Source organism: Eurosta solidaginis, chromosome 1, assembly GCF_040869045.1.
Source record: "Eurosta solidaginis isolate ZX-2024a chromosome 1, ASM4086904v1, whole genome shotgun sequence".
In the NCBI taxonomy this organism is placed as follows: Eukaryota; Metazoa; Arthropoda; class Insecta; order Diptera; family Tephritidae; genus Eurosta; species Eurosta solidaginis.
This window is the reverse complement of record NC_090319.1, coordinates 107,533,890-107,554,934: the sequence shown is the minus strand read 5'-3', so window position 1 is coordinate 107,554,934 and position 21,045 is coordinate 107,533,890. Positions and strand designations below refer to the sequence as shown.

Sequence of the window (21,045 nt, the reverse complement as noted above, 5' to 3'; positions counted from 1 at the left end):
CACTGTCTCTTGGGCCAGAAGTGTATTAAGTACATTCTTTTTTAGACCGCTTAGTATAATTTGGGGATATATATCGCCACCAAGTATGAGGTCTACATCTTCATTGACGTAGAACCTATTGTCTGCCAAAACTAAGTCTGGGAACGCCTGCATCGTTATTGTTTCGATATGGCAGGATGGCAGATTCCCAGTTAGTTTGGCTAAAATTAGAACAGGAGTAGTCAAGCTAAAGCATGGGTCCACTGGTGAACGTAGCTCGATGGTGGATGCCTCTTTAACTTGAGCAGATACTGCGTTGGTGATGCCTGAAACTTGGGCATGCATTTTCCTTGCCGGCAAATTGATTCTGCGTTTTAGTCTTTCTGTCATGAAAGAGCATTCAGACCCTGAATCAATTAATGCCCGCGCGGAGAAGTCGGTACCATTATGATGAATGTGTACGCGAGCAGTTCCTAATAGCACGCCTGTGCTGGAATTAGCATGACAGGATTTTACATTCTGGTTCGCAGAAGAATTTGGTTGCCCCGGTTCCTGTCTTCTTTGTGCTTGTGCTGAAGTCGACGGGATATTATCCGCGTCTTTGAATGGATTGCGCCTCATAGGTTGCTGAACTGTATCCGCATGCAGGAGCGTAAGGTGACGAGAGTGGCATTTGGCGCAGTTGTACGAACTGGTGCACCTCGTCACTGTGTGTCCTGGGGATAAACAGTTCAGGCATCCCCCCGTGGATTTGATGAAGTTGATTCTCTCCACTGGGGTCAGATCACAGAATCGGGGACAATTCCGTAACCTGTGTTCAGCTTTGCACATTTTGCAAAAAACCCTTGATGTTGATTTTGAGGTAGCTTTGGATACCTTCGTTTGGAAGGCACCAAGTCTTTTTATGGGGGGTTTCGGTTGTATGCCGAGTATTCGCTGGCTTTTGTCCCTTTTGGGCGTTAGTGCCGGTGAAGCTAGACACTGTTTCCAGTGTCTGAAACCTATTTGATAGAAATTTGTCCATATCTTCCCATTTAGATATGTCCATTTTATGGTCTATGCTTTGTTCCCATAGAGCCAGGGTACTTTCCGGTAACTTTGTCGAACACAAATAAGTTAGTATTGCATCCCAATTGGATGTGTCGATTTTGTGACACTTGAGGGACGATAGACAATTGTTTATATCGCTATGTAATTTCTTTAACGCGCTCCCACACTCACTCTCTACCTTCTTTAAATTAAAAAGAATTTGTAATTGCGTGTTGACTAATATACGCTTGTTTTCATATCTTTCGCAGAGGTTTTTCCAGGCCATATCGAACCCATCATTTGTTAGAGGGCATTTTTTTACAATATCCTTGGCCTCGCCCTGTGTCTTGTTGTTCAGATGGAACAGTTTTTCCACCCCCTGTAGGTCGGAATTATTTATGTATATGGCCGTAAACAGGTCGCGAAAGGTTGGCCATGATAAATAGTCACCTTTGAAAATCTCCGTGTCGCAAGGAGGGAGGCGGATCTTATGCCCGCGAGGTGCGGCTGGGGGTGCTTGCTCAGAGATAGCGCTGTTTTCTACTTTTTTAAATTTCTCTGCCTCAGCAGATATTGTGGATAAGCATCGCATATATATTGCGTAGGTAGACATATGTTTTTTCCGGATGGCCAACACATCATTTGCGTCGACATCTTCTGATCCCATCAGTGAGTCAAACACAGACTTAACCTTCTTCCATAAGGCGCGCAACTCTTCTTGCTGTATCGCAAGAGTGTGCTTATTATGACTTTCCTCTGGAATAAGGCTGTACTGCTGTTCAAACTCTGAGATTAACTCAGCTGATCGGATATAATTTTCCATTTTCTCAACAAATTATCCCTACCAAACTAAAAACAAATTAATCCTTTTAACAAAAAATGGAGACAATGTTTTAAAAGATCGCTTTTATTTAGTTATTTCAGACTTGGCCGACTCGTCTGATATATATTTTTTTTTTTTTTTTTTCCAAGGGAAGAATAGGCAATGGTGTAACCTACTCGCCAACCGCACGCAAACTATATATATATATATATATTGATCTGGCTATTAAATTATAAGGGTCAGACTTGGCCGATTCGTCTGGTTTTCCCACGATAAAAGTAAAACACAACAATGTGGCTTACTCGCCACCCGCACGTAAAATTATATGTATGTATGTATCGGTGTGTGTATTAATTTATTTGCAGATTATTTTGTGCCGTAAGACAGGGAGCAGGGGGGAGCAACTCCAATGCGTATTGTGCGAAGCAAAGGGGGCCACTCGCCACTTGAGCGTTCAATTTTATTATAAAAATACGTGCGCGCGTTGATATAAAAACTCGACGAAAAGTGTAAAAAATTTTATAAAACTCTTGTGCGAAAAGCGACTGTGTGACAAAAATTTATCGAATTAGTGCAAATTAAAGTGAAACAAAGGAAGAATGTAAAATTGCCACAATCGAAATGGCGTGAGAATTTTTTATATGGAGGTGAGGTTATGTGTACCTCTTCCCTGTGCTGTGTCTGGAGAGCCTTACCGCTGGTGGGGGGACAGACCAGATAGTCACAAGGAATTTAAGACAACGTTAATGAGCCGCGTTTGCACTTAATTTTATTTTTCGACACTAATAAATTGTTCACACTTTTCGCGGTTAATCACAGTCACTACGCGTTTGGCACTTGGAATATATATTTTTTGATGGTTTTTAACCAAAAAAAATGTGGCAAGAAATATATAAACTTACGTTGCTGCTGCGTGAAGTAGTGTCTGTTGTGGTGTTGCTGCGGTAAATTGCCTAGATGTGTAATGCCACCAGAAATTAAAAAATACCACCACGATAACTTGCACCAGGAGTGTACCACCAAGCGTGTATATCACCAATAAAAATGTTGAGTATTACCACGAAAGAAAAAACTGGTATCACCTCTGCAGTGTATGAATGTTCGCTTAATTTGGCGCGTATTACTAAGATGATCCAAAAATATCACCAAGAAATGCGTATGAAGAGTTAAATTTATTGGACGTACAGTCCAGTCAGTGTATTGGCGTTGGTTCCTTTTTTCGGGGAGAAGGACCATGAACAATTGTGGTGTTTCGCAAACTCGGCAACGGAGTGGAGGCACCACAATTGCGTTTAGGTTAGATTTAAATGAAAGGAAAAGAAAGGCGAGAGATATTTCTCGTTATAATAATTTCTTTATTATAGTGAAAAATTAAATTTGAACAATAAATTACCTTCTTTATAATAAAATGTGGCGGGGCTCCTCGGACAGTGTTAGCTCTGGTTCGCTCAACGATCGCTGGAAAAGTAGACGGTTGCCTTGTCGAGGACAACCGTTGAACCGCGGAAAAAGTCTCCGGTTTTAAGGGGAAGCTTCCCCACATAGTTGTACCGGCATGCATGTATATGTGTACGGACAACATAACCCTACCTATGTACACATATACATGCAGGTGGGCGAACTAGGTGTCGATAATATGGTGCTATTAGGGTGGCGCAAATTAATGAGAATTTAGGCGTCGGGCCTAAACAGTAAAAAAATTTTTATCGCCAATGTTTTTACAACAGTTTTTTGAAAAAAAAAAAAATACTTTTTGGTTTTGGGGAGTGTTTTGGTCGGAGACTTTACCCTTTCGCCATTTTTTCTTTCGCAGGCTCGAAAATTATTTTTTTGGGTATGCGTAGTGGAACTTCTTTTTCCTGAGCCCAAATCCTATGGTGCGATTTCGGTTAACTTTCGTCCATACAAATGGACCCAGGTTAATATACATGTATGCATGTATACGCTTAAACATACATGTATAAACAAATGCATATGAATATGTAAAAGGTGGTAATTTTGATTTTGAGAATTTGTTCATTTTAGTATGGGGGCCCGTATTTTTTTTGCCCCGGGCCAGGATTTTCTCTCGGCGGCCCTGACTAAAGCATAGAAAACCAGTTTTTCAGTAGGAGTTCAAACTACAGTTAAAGTTGACTAGAGTTTAAACCTGCCACTTCGACCGCTTAAGCTGAGATGAGCAGCAAAATTGTATGTTATCGAACAAAGTGGCAAGGCAAAACTCTAGTCAACTTTAACCGTCGTTTGAACTTGCACTGAAAAACCGGGCATTAACCGCATAATGTTGGGATGCAATGGTACGATAGGGTCGATATAGACATAAACTTCCATACATCACTATTATTAGTGTCGAAAAATACTCTGATTGCGCCAGGTCCGTCCGTCCGCCTTTCCGCGGTTAGAGTTTTTGATAATACCTGCATTGAGAACCAACATAATGACCTTCGGTATAGAACTCTAGCACTTTATTATAAGGCGTCATTCTCAAAACATTGTTCGCCATAAAAGCTACATCAAAAAAACTAATATTTTCTTTGCTCCGCAATAACCTCTATCAACGATATTTTTGATAAAAACAATTTCCATTCGAATAGCAAAAAACCCTATCTGACCTTTACACTAAACTAAGCTGAGTTTAGAATTATAAACTGGTTTGAATACAAAATGTGCAATATAGCTGCCAAAACGGTTTTTTTGTTCTCCCGGAAAACTGGATTTTTGCTAATAGAGGGTATTAAATATAAGTCGACGATTTTTTCTTACCTCTTTGTTGTTTCACTTAAATATAATGTACTTATATAAAGTACTTAAGTCCTTACCTATAGCCACTTCCAGTGTCGATCGTTTAAGAATATCGAATATTTTATGCTCGCGATTATCACAAATTTTACTTAATCGTTTAACAGCCATATTTGAGCCATGATTAAATAATGGTATGAAACTTATAAGAGTTCTGTGGTTGAAATATGCATTAATCAACTTGCGGTTGTGCTTCCATTTAGTAACTGTAAATTATAGAATAAATATATTATTTACAAGAAAGTTATACATATCTACATTGTGTTCAAAAAGTCATGGACAACCTTTCAAAGAGTAATAGTCCATTAAACGAAAGAAAAAAGGTAAATTGCTCACTGGTTTCAAGATTTATCTTAGCGGAAACTGAAAAAGAGAAAAAAGTCGTACGCATGTATTGAATAAGAAATAAAAAGAGGACACATTTCGCTACCGAACTGTCAAGCCGTACGTTCGCATTTAATTCGTTTGGGATTTATACTCGCTCCTTCCTGTTTGCGCTACTTAATCTAAATTTGCCTTTTGAAGTCTTCCACGTGCTTGTTTATTCTTTTGATAAAACTAAAAATTTAAAATTTAATTTGATAAAATCGTAATCCATCAAAATGCCCCCGTCGGGGCCCACAAGCTGGGGGATAATAGGTTTGCACCTTTATCTCCAGCTCCTAAAAACAAAAGAAAAAAACCAATAACCTCAACACTTGACTTGTTCCCCGAATTACCTATAACAAAGAAGGATGATCCTAAGTATCTGGTAATAAAATCAAAGGACGACAAAAAACCGATTTCAAAGATCAAAGAGTAATAGTCCATTAAACGAAAGAAAAAAGGTAAATTGCTCACTGGTTTCAAGATTTATCTTAGCGGAAACCGAAAAAGAGAAAAAAGTCGTACGCATGTATTGAATAAGAAATAAAAAGAGGACACATTTCGCTACCGAACTGTCAAGCCGTACGTTCGCATTTAATTCGTTTGGGATTTATACTCGCTCCTTTCTGTTTGCGCTACTTAATCTAAATTTGCCTTTTGAAGTCTTCCACGTGCTTGTTTATTCTTTTGATAAAACTAAAAATTTAAAATTTAATTTGATAAAATCGTAATCCATCAAAATGCCCCCGTCGGGGCCCACAAGCTGGGGGATAATAGGTTTGCACCTTTATCTCCAGCTCCTAAAAACAAAAGAAAAAAACCAATAACCTCAACACTTGACTTGTTCCCCGAATTACCTATAACAAAGAAGGATGATCCTAAGTATCTGGTAATAAAATCAAAGGACGACAAAAAACCGATTTCACCCACATCTTGTTTTGCTGTCTACAAAGGTATACAATCAATTAGTAAAAACGTTAGCAACATCACATCTCTTCGAGATGGTAGTCTACTACTACTCGTAAACAACCGAAAAATTGCCGACAAATTTCTCTCAATTAAACACCTGCCCGGCGCTGGTGCTGTTGAAATTTTACTTCATAACATATTTAATTCAGTAAAGGGAACGATTTATGCTCCATTTATCTGCCAACTTCCTGATGAGGAAATAATTGATGGTCTGAAAAATCAAGGCGTTACTGCAGTTCACAAATTCACCAAACTAAACAATGGCAAGCGGGAGCCTGCTGGCGCAATACTTCTAACGTTCGATAAATACACTTTGCCTAGTCGTATTGAAGTTGCCTGGCGAACTCTTGATATCCGTCCCTATTACCCAAATCCCATGCGCTGTAAAAATTGCCAATTGTTAGGTCACACTACCAAACGCTGCAAAAGTACTCCATCCTGCGTGATCTGCAATCTTCCCCCTAACCATTCCTCCCCCTCTGATTGTACTAGAGTGAAATGTGAAAATTGCGGTGGTGAACCTCCTGCTTCTTCTAATGACTGTCCAAAATTTGTCTAATCTAAAGAAATACTCAAAATTTTAACTATTCACAAATGCTCAATGAGCGAGCCATCAGCCTTTATAAGACTCATTTAGGTGATTCAATTTTGAATTTCCCTACATATCAATACAATTTGATTACTCTTTCTGACTAAATAATGAGTTATCATACAATTGAACAAAAGAAATAATCAAATATGAATACTTTTGATGATAAAAAACTAAAAAGCATTTTTCGATCACTTTTTGGAATAATTTTTGAAGTCCTTTAATCACTACCCACTCAGCATTTAGGTGATTAAATTTTGAATTTCCCTACATTTCAATCCAATTTGATTACTCTTTCTGGCTAAATAATGAGTTATCATACAACTGAACAAAAGAATTAATCAAATATGAATACTTTTGATGATCAAAAACTGAATATAGTTTTTCAATCACATTTTGGAATCATATTTGAATCAAATGTGTTTACTTTAGGTGATCAAAAATTTTAATCATTTTTCATTCAGCTTTCTGAATCTTTTCTGACAATGTTTGTTGATTGAATAATGAATTTTATACTTGTTAAAATTTTACTTTTCATTGAAAATCTTTTTTTTTACATACACACATCTTTTCAATCATGATTCATGAAGTTCAGAAAAAATATGTATATGCAATTTTTATTTTTAAGACATTCTTCAAGACAATGTAATGCAAATGCTGCTCTTGCCCGAAGATTTCCCCAACCATTTCTCCACCTTCGGCTTCCCAGAAAATACATAAATAGTTGGACAATATAAAAGTTGTGAACTATTTGAACCCCAGGTAAGTGAAACTCTCTTGACATATGTACCTGGATATGGCTTCAACATCCCGTACCATATCGTATTTTAAGATGTTGACAATCATAGCTGATGCTGGATGTTGTAGTCGCAGGTGTATATTGGTCTAGTTTGTTTGCGAATTACCTTTGGTTCAAATAGCTCACCTCCGCATGCTTTCTTCCCCTGATGAAATAAGATTAGCATGTAGTATCTTGTTTTGTATGAGATATGAAGAATAAATGCATGATAATCGCATTCAAAAATGATTCAAAAATCTCAACCAAATTCGTTGAAATATGTTCACGAATATGATCAGAAAATGACCGTGAAAAGCATTCAAATATTACTCTAAAACAATTAAGGCCCAATTTTACAATGATATCAGATATGAACAAAAAGCGTTTCGAAATATGAATCATAAATGATTATTTAAGAATAATCACATTTATGGTACATTTTTCTCCCGACGATAAGTTATTTTTCGAACAGAAAATGCTTTTAAATTTGAACGTTTTTAATCATCGGGGGGTATGATATTTGAATATTTTTTGATCAAAATTTTCAAAAAATGCTGGCTGGGTAAATTTTAATATTTCATAAAAAACAACAAAAAGAATAATCAAATATGCTTACCTTTGATGATCAAAAACTGAATATAGTTTTTCGATCACATTTTGGAATCATATTTGAATCAAATGTGTTTACTTTAGGTGATCAAAAATTTATAATCACTTTTCATTCAGCTTTCTGAATCTTTTATGAATATACTAGCCTTTACCTGCGGCCCCGTCCGCAAGGAGAAAATAAAATATATGTGCTATTCACGTTTGACTGCTTATCAAGTTATCTGTTTTTTTTTGTCTAATGTATTTTATTTTTGTAATATAGTAAAAAAACGAACTAAATGAGCTGATAAGCTGAAAGGCACGCTTGCATGAATAGCACAATACAGTTTTTTTCGAATTAAAAAAAAAAATTACATTTTGTTTTTAAGCTAAATTAATTGATATGACAGGGGTGAAAGAATTACTACTCATAGAACAGAGGAGTGAAACTACAACTAGCTAAAACCAAAGATAATTTGTAGATGAAAATAGCGTTGCCTTTTCGGTTATTTAGTTGGTTAAAATATTACAAAAAGTGTAATTATAGCTATAATAGTTCGTTACAGGGTTTATTTAAAAAACTCAAAAATAGAAAGGAAAAGCTGTATTCGATATTAAAGATAAAACATACCGAATTTTAATTACAATTAATTTGCAGCAAATGCATGGCCATAAAAGCTCATAATTTAAAAAGGCGTGTGTGCTGAACTACCGGTTGCGAAGAGACCTAAAATGATCCCGGAAGGATCCCACGTGACTGGCACTTTAATTTTGTTTTAAATTGTTGTGTCAGGATAAACATTTATATGTTAATTAATAAATGATACCAAAATAGTAACGAAATGATGCCGACGGGATCCCGGACAAATCCCGAAAATCATAAAGAAATTAGCTAGGAGGGGTTCCAAAATCATTCCGAAATAGTCCCGGAATGACCCCGACGGGATCCCGGACGGATCCCGAAAACCATCCAGAATTGATCTCGAAATACTCCCCAAAAAGTCCCGAAATATTTTTGACGGAACCCGATATAGCCACGAAAAAGTTCTGAAAGTACGCTGACGGGATTCCGTATGAATCCCAAAAAACATCCCGAAGTAATGCCGGAAGGGTCTCCAAATGATCTCGAAATAGCCCCGAAATTACCCTGAAGGGATCCCGAAAACCATCCAGAAATGACTCTGGAGGGATTCCCAATTGATCCCGGAAAAGTCCCGAAATAACTCCGACGAGATCCCGAACATCATTCAAAAATTATCCCGAAACGGTCCCAAAATGATCCCGAAATAACTCCGACGGGATCCCGGACAGATCCCGAAAATCATCCACATATCATACCGGAGGGGTCCCAAAATGATTCCGAAATAGTCCCGAAAAAGTCTCGAAATGACCCTGACGGGATGCCGGACGGATCCCGAAAACCATACAGAATTGATATCTAAAGGGTCCGCAAATTATCCCAAATAGTCCAGAAAAAGTCCCGAAAAAACTCCGACGGGATTCCGGACAGATCCCGAAAATCATCCAGAAATTATCCCGGAGGGGTCCCAAAATGATTCCGGAATAGTCCCGAAATGACCCTGACGGGATGCCGGACGGATCCCGAAAACCATCCAGAATTGATCTCTGAAGGGTCCGCAATTGACCCCGAAATAGTCCTGAAAAAGTCCCGAAATTATCCCGACGGGACCCCCATAACCATCCAGAAATTATCCCTGAAGTATCCTCAAATGATCCCGAAACACTCCCAACAAAGTCCCTAAATGTTTTTGACGGGACCCGATATAGCCCTGAAAAAGTTTCCGAAAGTACGCTGACTGAATTCCGTATGGCTTCCGAAAACCATCCCGAAATAATGCCGGAAGGGTCTCCAAATGATCTGGAAATAGTCCCGAAAAAGGCCCGAAATGACCCTGACGGGATCCCGAAAACCATTCAGAAATGACTCTGGAGGGATCCACAAATGATCCCGGAAAAGTCACCAAATAACTCCGACGGGATCCCGGACGAATCCCGAAAATCATTCCGAAATAGTCCGGAAAAAGTCCCGAAATAACTCCAACGGGATCCCGGACAGATCCCGAAAATCATCCAGAAATTACATATACCGGAGGGGTCCCAAAATGATTCCGAAATAGTCCCGAAAATGTCCCGAAATGACCCTGATGGGATCCCGGACGGATCCCGAACACCATCCAGGATTGATCTCTGAAGGGTCCGCAAATGATGCCGAAATAGTCCGAAAAAAGTCCCGAAAATCACCCAGAAATTATCCCGGAGGGGTCCCAAAATGATTCTGAAATAGTCCCGATAAGGTCCCCAAATGACCCTGACGGGATGCCGGACGGATCCCGAAAACCATACAGAATTGATATCTGAAGGGTCCGCAAATGATCCCGTAAAAGCCCGGAAGAAATCACGAAAAAACTTCGACGCAATCCCGGACAGATCTCGAAAATCATACAGAAATTATCCCGGGGGGGTCCCAAGATTACCCCGAAATAACTCCGACGGGATCCCGGAGAGACCCCGAAAATCATCCACAAATTATCCCGAAGGGGTCCCAAAATGATTCCGAAATAGTCCCGAAAAGGTCCCGAAATAACCCTGACGGGATCCCGGAAACCTTCCAGAATTGCTCTCTAAAGGGTCCGCAAATTATCCCAGAGTCGCGAAAAAACTCGGAAGGGATCCCGGACAGATCCCTGGAATTGTGCGATTTTTGCATCCTGCGATTCAAGTTTTGATGATACCCTTGCTTCCAGCTGTGAGGATATGCGGGCCTCTTGTGATTTCAACTGCTCAGCCAACTGAGATGTCATATATGTCTTCTGTTCTTCCAGTTGAGATGACATTTGCGACGACATTTCTGAAATGCGTGTCTCCTGTGCTTCCATCTTGGATGTTATGCGTGACTTTGGGGATTCCAGTTGGGATACCATATATGTCTTATATTCTCCCATATGAGTTTCCATCTTTGTTGTTATGCGGTTCTCCTGGGATTCCAGCTGAGATGCCATTGTCGATATTTGTGCAGATATTGCAGCCAAAATCATGTTCAAGTCTGTGCTCGTAACTGTCTACGATATTTCGTTTTTCTCTTAAATTTTTGTTGTTGTCTCGTCCCCATCAGGATGAAAGACACCATCGTCCACATTAATTCCTCCCGACTCCATTGCCTCTCGTAGACGTACCTGAAGTTCGATCTTATTGCCGGTTGTATTCAGTCCACGGTTCTGCAACTCCTTTTTCAATTGCTGGATCCTCAATTCACTTAACTTTGCCATGTACAAGTTGTATTCGCAATCTTCGGAATTTATACAACAATTCCTCTTCTAACACCAATTGTAACGAATTTAGAAAAATTCCGCTTATTTGCAACCTTCTGCTAACGTTTGCATCGCTAAACTGTTGAATAAAACACTCCAATATTCTGTATTACAAAATAGTCTTAATTAGACTAATTTGAAAGTACTTCCCAATTAAACTTCACTTCGCAATTGATAGCGTGCTTAAATCAAACTACTTCCAGATTACTCAGGATAAACATTTATATGTTAATTAATAAATGATACCAAAATAGTAACGAAATGATGCCGACGGGATCCCGAACAAATCCCGAAAATCATCCAGAAATTAGCTAGGAGGGGTTCCAAAATGATTCCGAAATAGTACCGGAATGACCCCGACGGGATCCCGGACGGATCCCGAAAACCATCCAGAATTGATCTCGAAATACTCCCCAAAATGTCCCGAAATATTTTTGACGGAACCCGATATAGCCACGAAAAATTTCTGAAAGTACGCTGACGGGATTCCGTATGAATCCCAAAAAACATCCCGAAGTACTGCCGGAAGGGTCTCCAAATGATCTCGAAATAGCCCCGAAATTACCCTGAAGGGATCCCGAAAACCATCCAGAAATGACTCTGGAGGGATTCTCAATTGATCCCGGAAAAGTCCCGAAATAACTCCGACGAGATCCCGGACGAATCCCGAACATCATTCAAAAATTATCCCGAAACGGTCCCAAAATGATCCCGAAATAACTCCGACGGGATCCCGGACAGATCCCGAAAATCATCCACATATCATACCGGAGGGGTCCCAAAATGATTCCGAAATAGTCCCGAAAAAGTCGCGAAATGACCCTGACGGGATGCCGGACGGATCCCGAAAACCATACAGAATTGATATCTAAAGGGTCCGCAAATTATCCCAAATAGTCTAGAAAAAGTCCCGAAAAAACTCCGACGGGATTCCGGACAGATCCCGAAAATCATCCAGAAATTATGCCGGGGGGGTCCCAAAATGATTCCGAAATAGTCCCGAAATGACCCTGACGGGATGCTGGACGGATCCCGAAAACCATCCAGAATTGATCTCTGAAGGGTCCGCAATTGACCCCGAAATAGTCCTGAAAAAGTCCCGAAATTATCCCGACGGGACCCCCATAACCATCCAGAAATTATCCCTGAAGTATCCTCAAATGATCCCGATACACTCCCAACAAAGTCCCTAAATTTTTTTGACGGGACCCGATATAGCCCTGAAAAAGTTTCCGAAAGTACGCTGACTGAATTCCGTATGGCTTCCGAAAACCATCCCGAAATAATGCCGGAAGGGTCTCCAAATGATCTCGAAATAGTCCCGAAAAAGGCCCGAAATGACCCTGACAGGATCCCGAAAAGCATTCAGAAATGACTCTGGAGGGATCCACAAATGATCCCGGAAAAGTCACCAAATAACTCCGACGGGATCCCGGATGAATCCCGAAAATCGTTCAGAAATCATTCCGAAATAGTACGGAAAAAGTCCCGAAATAACTCCAACGGGATCCCGGACAGATCCCGAAAATCATCCAGAAATTACATATACCGGAGGGGTCCCAAAATGATTCCGAAATAGTCCCCAAATGACCCTGATGGGATCCCGGACGGATCCCGAACACCATCCAGGATTGATCTCTGAAGGGTCCGCAAATGATGCCGAAATAGTCCGAAAAAAGTCCCGAAAATCACCCAGAAATTATCCCGGAGGGGTCCCAAAATGATTCTGAAATAGTCCCGATAAGGTCCCCAAATGACCCTGACGGGATGCCGGACGGATCCCGAAAACCATACAGAATTGATATCTGAAGGGTCCGCAAATGATCCTGTAATAGCCCGGAAGAAATCACGAAAAAACTTCGACGCAATCCCGGACAGATCCCGAAAATCATACAGAAATTATCCCGGGAGGGTCCCAAAATGACCCCGAAATAACTCCTACGGGATCCCGGACAGACCCCGAAAATCATCCACAAATTATCCCGAAGGGGTCCCAAAATGATTCCGAAATAGTCCCGAAAAGGTCCCGAAATAACCCTGACGGGATCCCGGAAACCTTCCAGAATTGCTCTCTAAAGGGTCCGCAAATTATCCCAGAGTCGCGAAAAAACTCGGAAGGGATCCCGGACAGATCCCTGGAATTGTGCGATTTTTGCATCCTGCGATTCAAGTTTTGATGATACCCTTGCTTCCAGCTGTGAGGATATGCGGGCCTCTTGTGATTTCAACTGCTCAGCCAACTGAGATGTCATATATGTCTTCTGTTCTTCCAGTTGAGATGACATTTGCGACATTTCTGAAATGCGTGTCTCCTGTGCTTCCATCTTGGATGTTATGCGTGACTTTGGGGATTCCAGTTGGGATACCATATATGTCTTATATTCTCCCATATGAGTTTCCATCTTTGTTGTTATGCGGTTCTCCTGGGATTCCAGCTGAGATGCCATTGTCGATATTTGTGCAGATATTGCAGCCAAAATCATGTTCAAGTCTGTGCTCGTAACTGTCTACGATATTTCGTTTTTCTCTTAAATTTTTGTTGTTGTCTCGTCCCCATCAGGATGAAAGACACCATCGTCCACATTAATTCCTCCCGACTCCATTGCCTCTCGTAGCCGTACCTGAAGTTCGATCTTATTGCCGGTTGTATTCAGTCCACGGTTCTGCAACTCCTTTTTCAGTTGCTGGATCCTCAATTCACTTAACTTTGCCATGTACAAGTTGTATTCGCAATCTTCGGAATTTATTCAACAATTCCTCTTCTAACACCAATTGTAACGAATTTAGAGAAATTCCGCTTATTTGCAACCTTCTGCTAACGTTTGCATCGCTAAACTGTTGAATAAAACACTCCAATATTCTGTATTACAAAATAGTCTTAATTAGACTAATTTGAAAGTACTTCTCAATTAAACTTCACTTCGCAATTGATAGCGTGCTTAAATCAAACTGATTCCAGATTACTCAGCTTTCGCTGCTTTTATACTCTGTGCCCAAATGTCTAGACGTTTCTTCTGCTAGAATTTTCTACTTGCTTACGCTACCAGCTATAAACTACAGATACACGTTTATAGCCTCTCGCATAGCCATATGCGCGTATATATGTGAGTAATACTTCCACCGATGACTACATCACTATCGCTTCCCAAGGCAGTCGGTTCTATGTACCGGGGCGACTCGGGATTTTTCCCGACCAAGGACTGTCATTTCAGTGTGACCCCATCTAATTTGTTTCGTCCCTCCCACAAATTGTCATCCTCCCAGCAGCTCCTTGCAGCAGGACTGCTCCATATTCTCTTACTCCGGGAAGGCATCGAATCCAATCCGGGTCCGTCTCCTGACCCCGGTCCTGAGAAATGGTTTTGCTGCATCTGCCGGAAAAGAATCTTTTTAGGACGGTCATACTCTGTTCAGTGTGTCTCGTGCAAGGGATGGTTGCATCGGACAGGTTGTTCTGGGCTTGATCCCAAAACCCGACGTCCACGTAACTTTTATAAATCTTTTGTGGCTCCTTGCTGTTCACGCCCAAGGGCGTCCCGTAGTCTACGTCTCAGCGCCCTCCCACTACCTTCCAGCAGCCCCGCTGCTCAGCAAGCCACAACAAGTACCCGCTGCTGCTCGCGCCCCACGGCGCCAACAAATCAAACAGCTGCTACCACTCATAACTACAATCTTCGTTTTAGAGTCGGAAGCAATGCTGAGCAGCAGCCCCTGCCCCCGTCTTCTCCCCCCCTCTTTTCCGGCAGCAATCGTGTAGGTCAGGGAAACAGACTCTTAGTCCCTACCTCCGTTTGCACCGTTTGCCAGCACAGAATATATATGTTTGCGACATCCGCCCAATGCAGCTCCTGCCTTGGGTGGTGCCACTTCCCTAGATGTTCTGGTCTCCGCGACGGCAACCCCCCGACGGGTTTCATCGCGCCATGTTGCCAGGCCGCAAACCCAAATCATCCGGGTACCCCAATGCTTGCCCAAGGACGCCCAGTCCTAGGGCCACAACAGCAATTGCGTCCTGGCCTTCCCCAACACAGGCGTAGTCACCCGTCACTTACCCCCAGAGTGGCGACGTCTCCCCTTATGCACTTCAGAATTCTGCAGTTAAACTGTAATGGACTAACTGGGAAGATTACGGAGATAGTCGATTTCATGAAGCGGCACAACATCCGCATTGCTGCGATTCAAGAGACTAAACTCACAGCAAGATCTGCATTGCAGACATGCTCTCGGTATAACGTCCACAGGAAAGACCGCGTAAGCGGAAATGGAGGCGGTCTCGCGTTTATCATACACCACTCTGTGCAATATTGTATATTTGATCCTGTTGTCTTAGAACGTCAAGGCCTATCTGTCCGGTCAGGCGATGCAAACCTAGAAATCATCAACATCTACATCCCTCCTGCCACCTGTTGCCCGAGTGGATACCGCCCTAATATCAGGGCCTTACTCACTGGCAACAATCGCATTATCTTAGGCGATTTCAATGCCCATCATGATCTATGGCATTCAAACTTGCGGGCGGACAGTAGGGGTGAGATGTTGGCGGATCAAATAGAAGAAACGACGTTCTGCACGGAGACGCCCCCACACGTATGGTAGGAAGCTGTCACAGCTCGCCAGATATCTCAATCGTGAGCGCAGAACTCGTAAACTGCGTCAACTGGCAGCCGATGGTAACATTGGCATCCGACCACCTGCCCATACTTATTTCGCTTGAGCGTAACGCCGACTTCATCGTCACTGAAAAACGCACTTTCATAAACTTCAAAAAAGGAAAGTGGGAAGAATATAAATCCTTTACAGACAGCCGCCTAGCTGCCCTCCCTATCCCGACTGATGCCCGCCAAGGGGAGCGTGCCTTCCGTAAGGTCATTAAATCCGCCTCGGCACATTTCATTCCCGCCGGGAGAATTCCCGAAATCCGGCCCCACTTCCCGGCGGAGGCCGCAAACTTAGCGAGAGAACGTGACCTTATAAGACAGCTTGACCCAGGCGACCCCCAAATAAGGGATATAAACCAACGCATCAGATTGCTTGTAGATGAACACAAGCGGGCGAAATGGGAGGAGCACCTAAGAGGTTGTAACCTCTCTACCGGTGTGGGTAAACTTTGGTCCACCGTAAAGTCCCTATCGAATCCGACTAAGCACAAAGACAAAGTTTCCATCGCCTTTGGCGACAAAGTGCTGTCGGACGCGAAAAAATGCGCGAGCGCTTTCTGCCGACAATATATAATGCATCCTACGGTCGACAAAGATAGACGGAGAGCCAATAGACGCGCACATAAACACAAATTCAGCGCGTCACCAATCACCATCACCGCTAAAGTGGTTGAGGACGCTAGTGGTCGTGCTAAACCATCAAAAGCAGTGGGCCCAGACGGCATAGCCATGCCGATGACTAAAAACCTAGGGAAAGAGGGGTTCAAATATTTAGCACATGTCTTCAATCTGTCTCTTTCCACCTTTGTCATACCTGAGAAATGGAAAATGGCCAAGGTGGTCCCGCTACTAAAGCCTGGGAAACCAGCTAACATAGGTGAGTCGTATCGTCCGATATCTCTCCTATCGCCAGTGGCAAAGACTCTTGAAGCCATTCTGCTCCCTTATTTCCAAGCAAATTTGCAGTTAGCCCCTCATCAGCATGGATTCAGAAAACTCCATAGCACTACCACCACGCTGAATGCCATTAGCACCCAGATAAATTGCGGTTTAAATCAATACCCCCACCATAGAACAGTACTCGTAGCGCTAGACCTATCAAAAGCTTTTGATACGGTCAACCATGGCTCGTTCCTGCAGGACCTGGAAGGGTCTACCCTTCCCCCATGTCTTAAAAGGTGGACCGCAAATTATCTGGGTGGTCGGCAGGCATCGGTGCAATTCAGAAACGAAACATCAAAACCAAGGAGAATTAAACAGGGGTGCCACAGGGTGGTGTCCTATCCCCACTTTTGTTTAATTTCTACATAGCTAAGCTACCTTCACCACCGGAAGGAGTCACAATCGTTTCCTACGCCGATGACTGCACAATAATGGCCACAGGCCCAGGCCCAAAGATCGATGCGCTATGCAATAAAATAAACGGCTACCTCCCTGATCTCTCCGGTTTTTTCGCCTCGCGAAACCTGGCATTATCACCGACTAAATCTTCCGCGACCTTATTTACAACATGGACGCCCCAAATGTCGACCATTTTGAACATCCACGTCGATGGCACTACGCTACCGACTGTCCGACACCCCAAAATCTTGGGTGTGACGTTTGATCAGGATCTACATTTTGGTGAGCACGCAGCCGTAATTGTTCCGAGAATTCAGAGTCGTAACAAAATCCTCAAATCCCTCGCTGGCAGTACTTGGGGAAAAGATAAAGAAACGCTCATGACTACATACAAAGCAATTAGCCAGCCGATTACGTGCTACGCGTCACCCATATGGTCGCCAAGCCTAAAAATCACCCACTGGAAGAAACTACAGGCCTGCCAAAATACTGCTCTCAGAATCGCCACGGGCTGTCTTCTTATGTCCCCAGAACACCATCTGCATAATGAGGCGAGAATACTCCCCATCAGGGAGAGAAATGAGATGCTGACCAAACAGTTCCTGTTGAATACCCAGAAACCTGGGCATCCCAACAGACATCTGATTGATGAACCAGCACCGCCAAGGGTCTTAATGAGTCATCTCCGTAAGCATCTTGAGGAAATACGGCACCTGAGAACCCAGCCGTATGAAGTGAAAAAACACAAGCAGGTCCTTGGTGAACTCCATAAACAGGCGTCGGACCTTTATGCCGGGAATTGCCCGGTGAATCCAGTACTTAACGAAAATTATCCAAAACTTGCGGAAGAGGAACGCATACTCCCCAGGGAAACGCGTGTCACTCTTGCTCAACTTCGTTCTGGATACTGTAACAGGATAAACTCTTACCTATCCAGAATCAACCCTGACATACATAATGTATGCCCCGCTTGCAATGTGTCCCCACATGACACCAACCATCTCTTCAATTGGAATGTGGAACCAATGCCTCTAACACCCCTTTCCTTATGGTCCACCCCTGTTGAAACGGCAAGTTTCCTTGGACTCCCGTTAGAGGATATTGATGACAATTTGTGATCAGCCGCGGCTATTAGGTGGGGCGAGCATTGCTACAACAACAACAACAACAACAACTACTACATCAGTATGTGAGTTATCTCTTCCTTGCCTTGTACGTATGTGGGTAAATGATGATTAATGTGTTTGTGTAGCTTGCTTAATGTTTCTGCTGTTGTGCCTTTATTTAGTAACCTTAGAGATGGTAATATTCGTCACAATATGCTATTATTTGTAGGGTACTTAAGTTTTACTATATGGACATATTTACTTGAATGCTTATAACTTTTGTATTAGTCCATCGATTTTGTTGAGTGAAAGCTTATTTTTTTTGTAATGAAACAGAGCTTAGAGAAAAAAAATCTGCAAACAAATAAAAAGGTTTCGAGATCCTACCTCGCAAAGTACATTTTTTTTTATATTTTTTACCTTTATATTAAGTCGCTTTCATGTTTGTACCCTCATTTCCATACGAATTTTTGACCCACGGAAAAGTCTTTTTCGGTAACTTCCCGTTGAGCTAGACACTTGGTACTTAGAACATAGTTCAGATCTGAGAGACATTACAATGCAAGTGAAAAAAAAGTCTGCTAGGTGGCGCACGGATTGAGATATACAGAAAATTAATTTTAAAATGGAAATTTTGCGATCGACTTTTAACTAACTTCTCGGTGATCCAGAGGCTTGAAACTTAGCACATAGTTTGCGATCTAATGAGTTGTATTTCAGCAGGTTTACAAGACAAGATTGTGTAAAACTTACGGAAAAGTGTGGTGCGTAAACGAGGAATTTTCACACTTGATAACGATCTACTTCGTAGGCTGTAAGGGTTATATATCGGGCTTTGTGAATACCCACTCCTTATGAAAAAAAATTTCAAAATTTTGAAATAGTACAAGTGTCGTATGGGAAGTATGTTTAATTTTTTGAAAAGGTCCATTGAGTGTGATAAACGGTCTGCTTTACACATTTTTCGGATAAAGCACTTCTGTAGGATTAGAAGCGCACTAAACTTACTAGCATACGCCCCACCCCAGCAACTGATTCCATATTGTAATTTTGAGTGAACTAGCCCATGATATGTTAATGCTAGCACTCGATTTGAGCACAGCCTTTTTAGGTTAAAGGAGGAACGAATAGCTGACAACATGTACGATTTCAAAGCAAAAATATGTGATGACCAACTTAGGTTTTGGTCGAAAATAACTCCCAACCCAAATATTAAAATTAGGGACTACATCAATTTTAAAGCAATTACTGTCACAACTTATTGTCTCATCAAAGGTGTTGGCAGAGTTTTGATGAGTACAATTACTTGAACACATACGAAACCGCATACAGTTAGAGCCGTGAAATAAAATATCGTTTCTAGGTAACTCCTTTCCGCATTGATTAAAATATATCAACTTTGTCTTGTTGCTTACCGCGAGTAGTAAAAAGGAAGCAAAGTAGTGCCAAACATTTTTCTTACGTTCGGCTTTAAAATCCATGACCGAATTATGAGGGCCGTCAAACTTTCGTTGTTGTTCTACTGACTTCACTTGTCTGGTTTTATCGCGTCATGACTTCTACTTTGTTTCATTTGCCTTGCCTGGACTATAAAAAAAATTTGTTTGTTCAAAAAATTATTTCTATCGTACCCCTAAATCTTAAATTCTAGATCTTACTGTCCGCTTGGTATTTAAACAAACTAATAGCGTTTTCTTTTCTGGCAAAAGTGTTACGCTTTTTGTAGGCTGCGCAAAGGTTTTAAATATCATTTGTTCTATTCTAAAAAACAGGCTACACTATTACTGGGCATTTCGTTCTTTTGTGAAAATCGTTACCTCCTCGCAACGCAAAAGCGTTACACTTATACCCTGCATAAAATGACGGTGTGGCAGTGTAACCCTCCCAAACCAGCTGATTTGTAACTTCACAAATTTTTAGCCAAGAAAATTAAAATGATGTCATATACATATGTAATACTATATTGCTAATAGAAAATGCTAGCAATGAGTTTTGAATTCGAAATCAAAACAATACAGCCTACAAAATTTTTGTAATTGTAGTAGCACAAGTTTGACAAGAAAAAAATTTAATTTTAGGCAAAGAGTTTTTATTTGTTACTCGATACTTTGGCAACAACAAAGTAACAAATTCATGCCGAATGTTTCCTCAAGGAATTTTGTTTAAAAAAAATGTGAGGCGTAGCACAACCTGATTAAGGTTCAGTTGGTCTTACTTATGACTATCAATAGAAATTTGATGCGCCCTACGCTTATATTTAATTGTCTGATCAACGCCCTAGATCGATGAGGAGTGTGATGGCTAGTACCTAGGACCTACCTAATTATTTTCTATCTTTTAGTATTATTATTATTATTTTCCACCAATTTTTTTAATAATGTAAATATTCCATGTCCTGCTACACTTAAGTTTCTTGGATTACTTCTAGATAGTAAGTATGTATTTAAAGATCACTGTCAGTATATAAGAAATAGAATTATTAAAAACTCAAATATTGTTAAGTACCTATCATGTAAGCGCTCGCTCATTGGCCCAGCTCTATTAATTCATGTTGTCAACGCTCTAATACTCTCCGTAATAAAATACGCTATTGAAATTTATGTACATCACTCAAAGAACCATGTTAAAACGCTTGCTGCTCCGTATCACTCAGCTATAAGAATATCTCTTCATGCTTTTCCGACATCCCCT

General features: G+C 41.3%; 2 protein-coding genes across 10 annotated transcripts in view; one reads left to right on the top strand and one right to left on the bottom strand.

Annotated features, from left to right (window-relative positions):
- The window catches only part of LOC137236681 (adenosylhomocysteinase-like), a 505,973-nt gene that overhangs the window by 8,749 nt on the left and 476,179 nt on the right, over positions 1 to 21,045 (top strand). The gene's annotated exons all lie outside the window — the stretch shown is intronic.
- The window catches only part of LOC137236678 (probable cytochrome P450 313a4), a 202,487-nt gene that overhangs the window by 150,153 nt on the left and 31,289 nt on the right, over positions 1 to 21,045 (bottom strand). For both annotated transcript variants that reach the window (XM_067759573.1, XM_067759574.1), the window contains exon 4: positions 4,651 to 4,836. In XM_067759573.1, the coding sequence (XP_067615674.1) occupies positions 4,651 to 4,836 (186 nt within the window). The remainder of the gene's footprint in view (positions 1 to 4,650; positions 4,837 to 21,045) is intronic.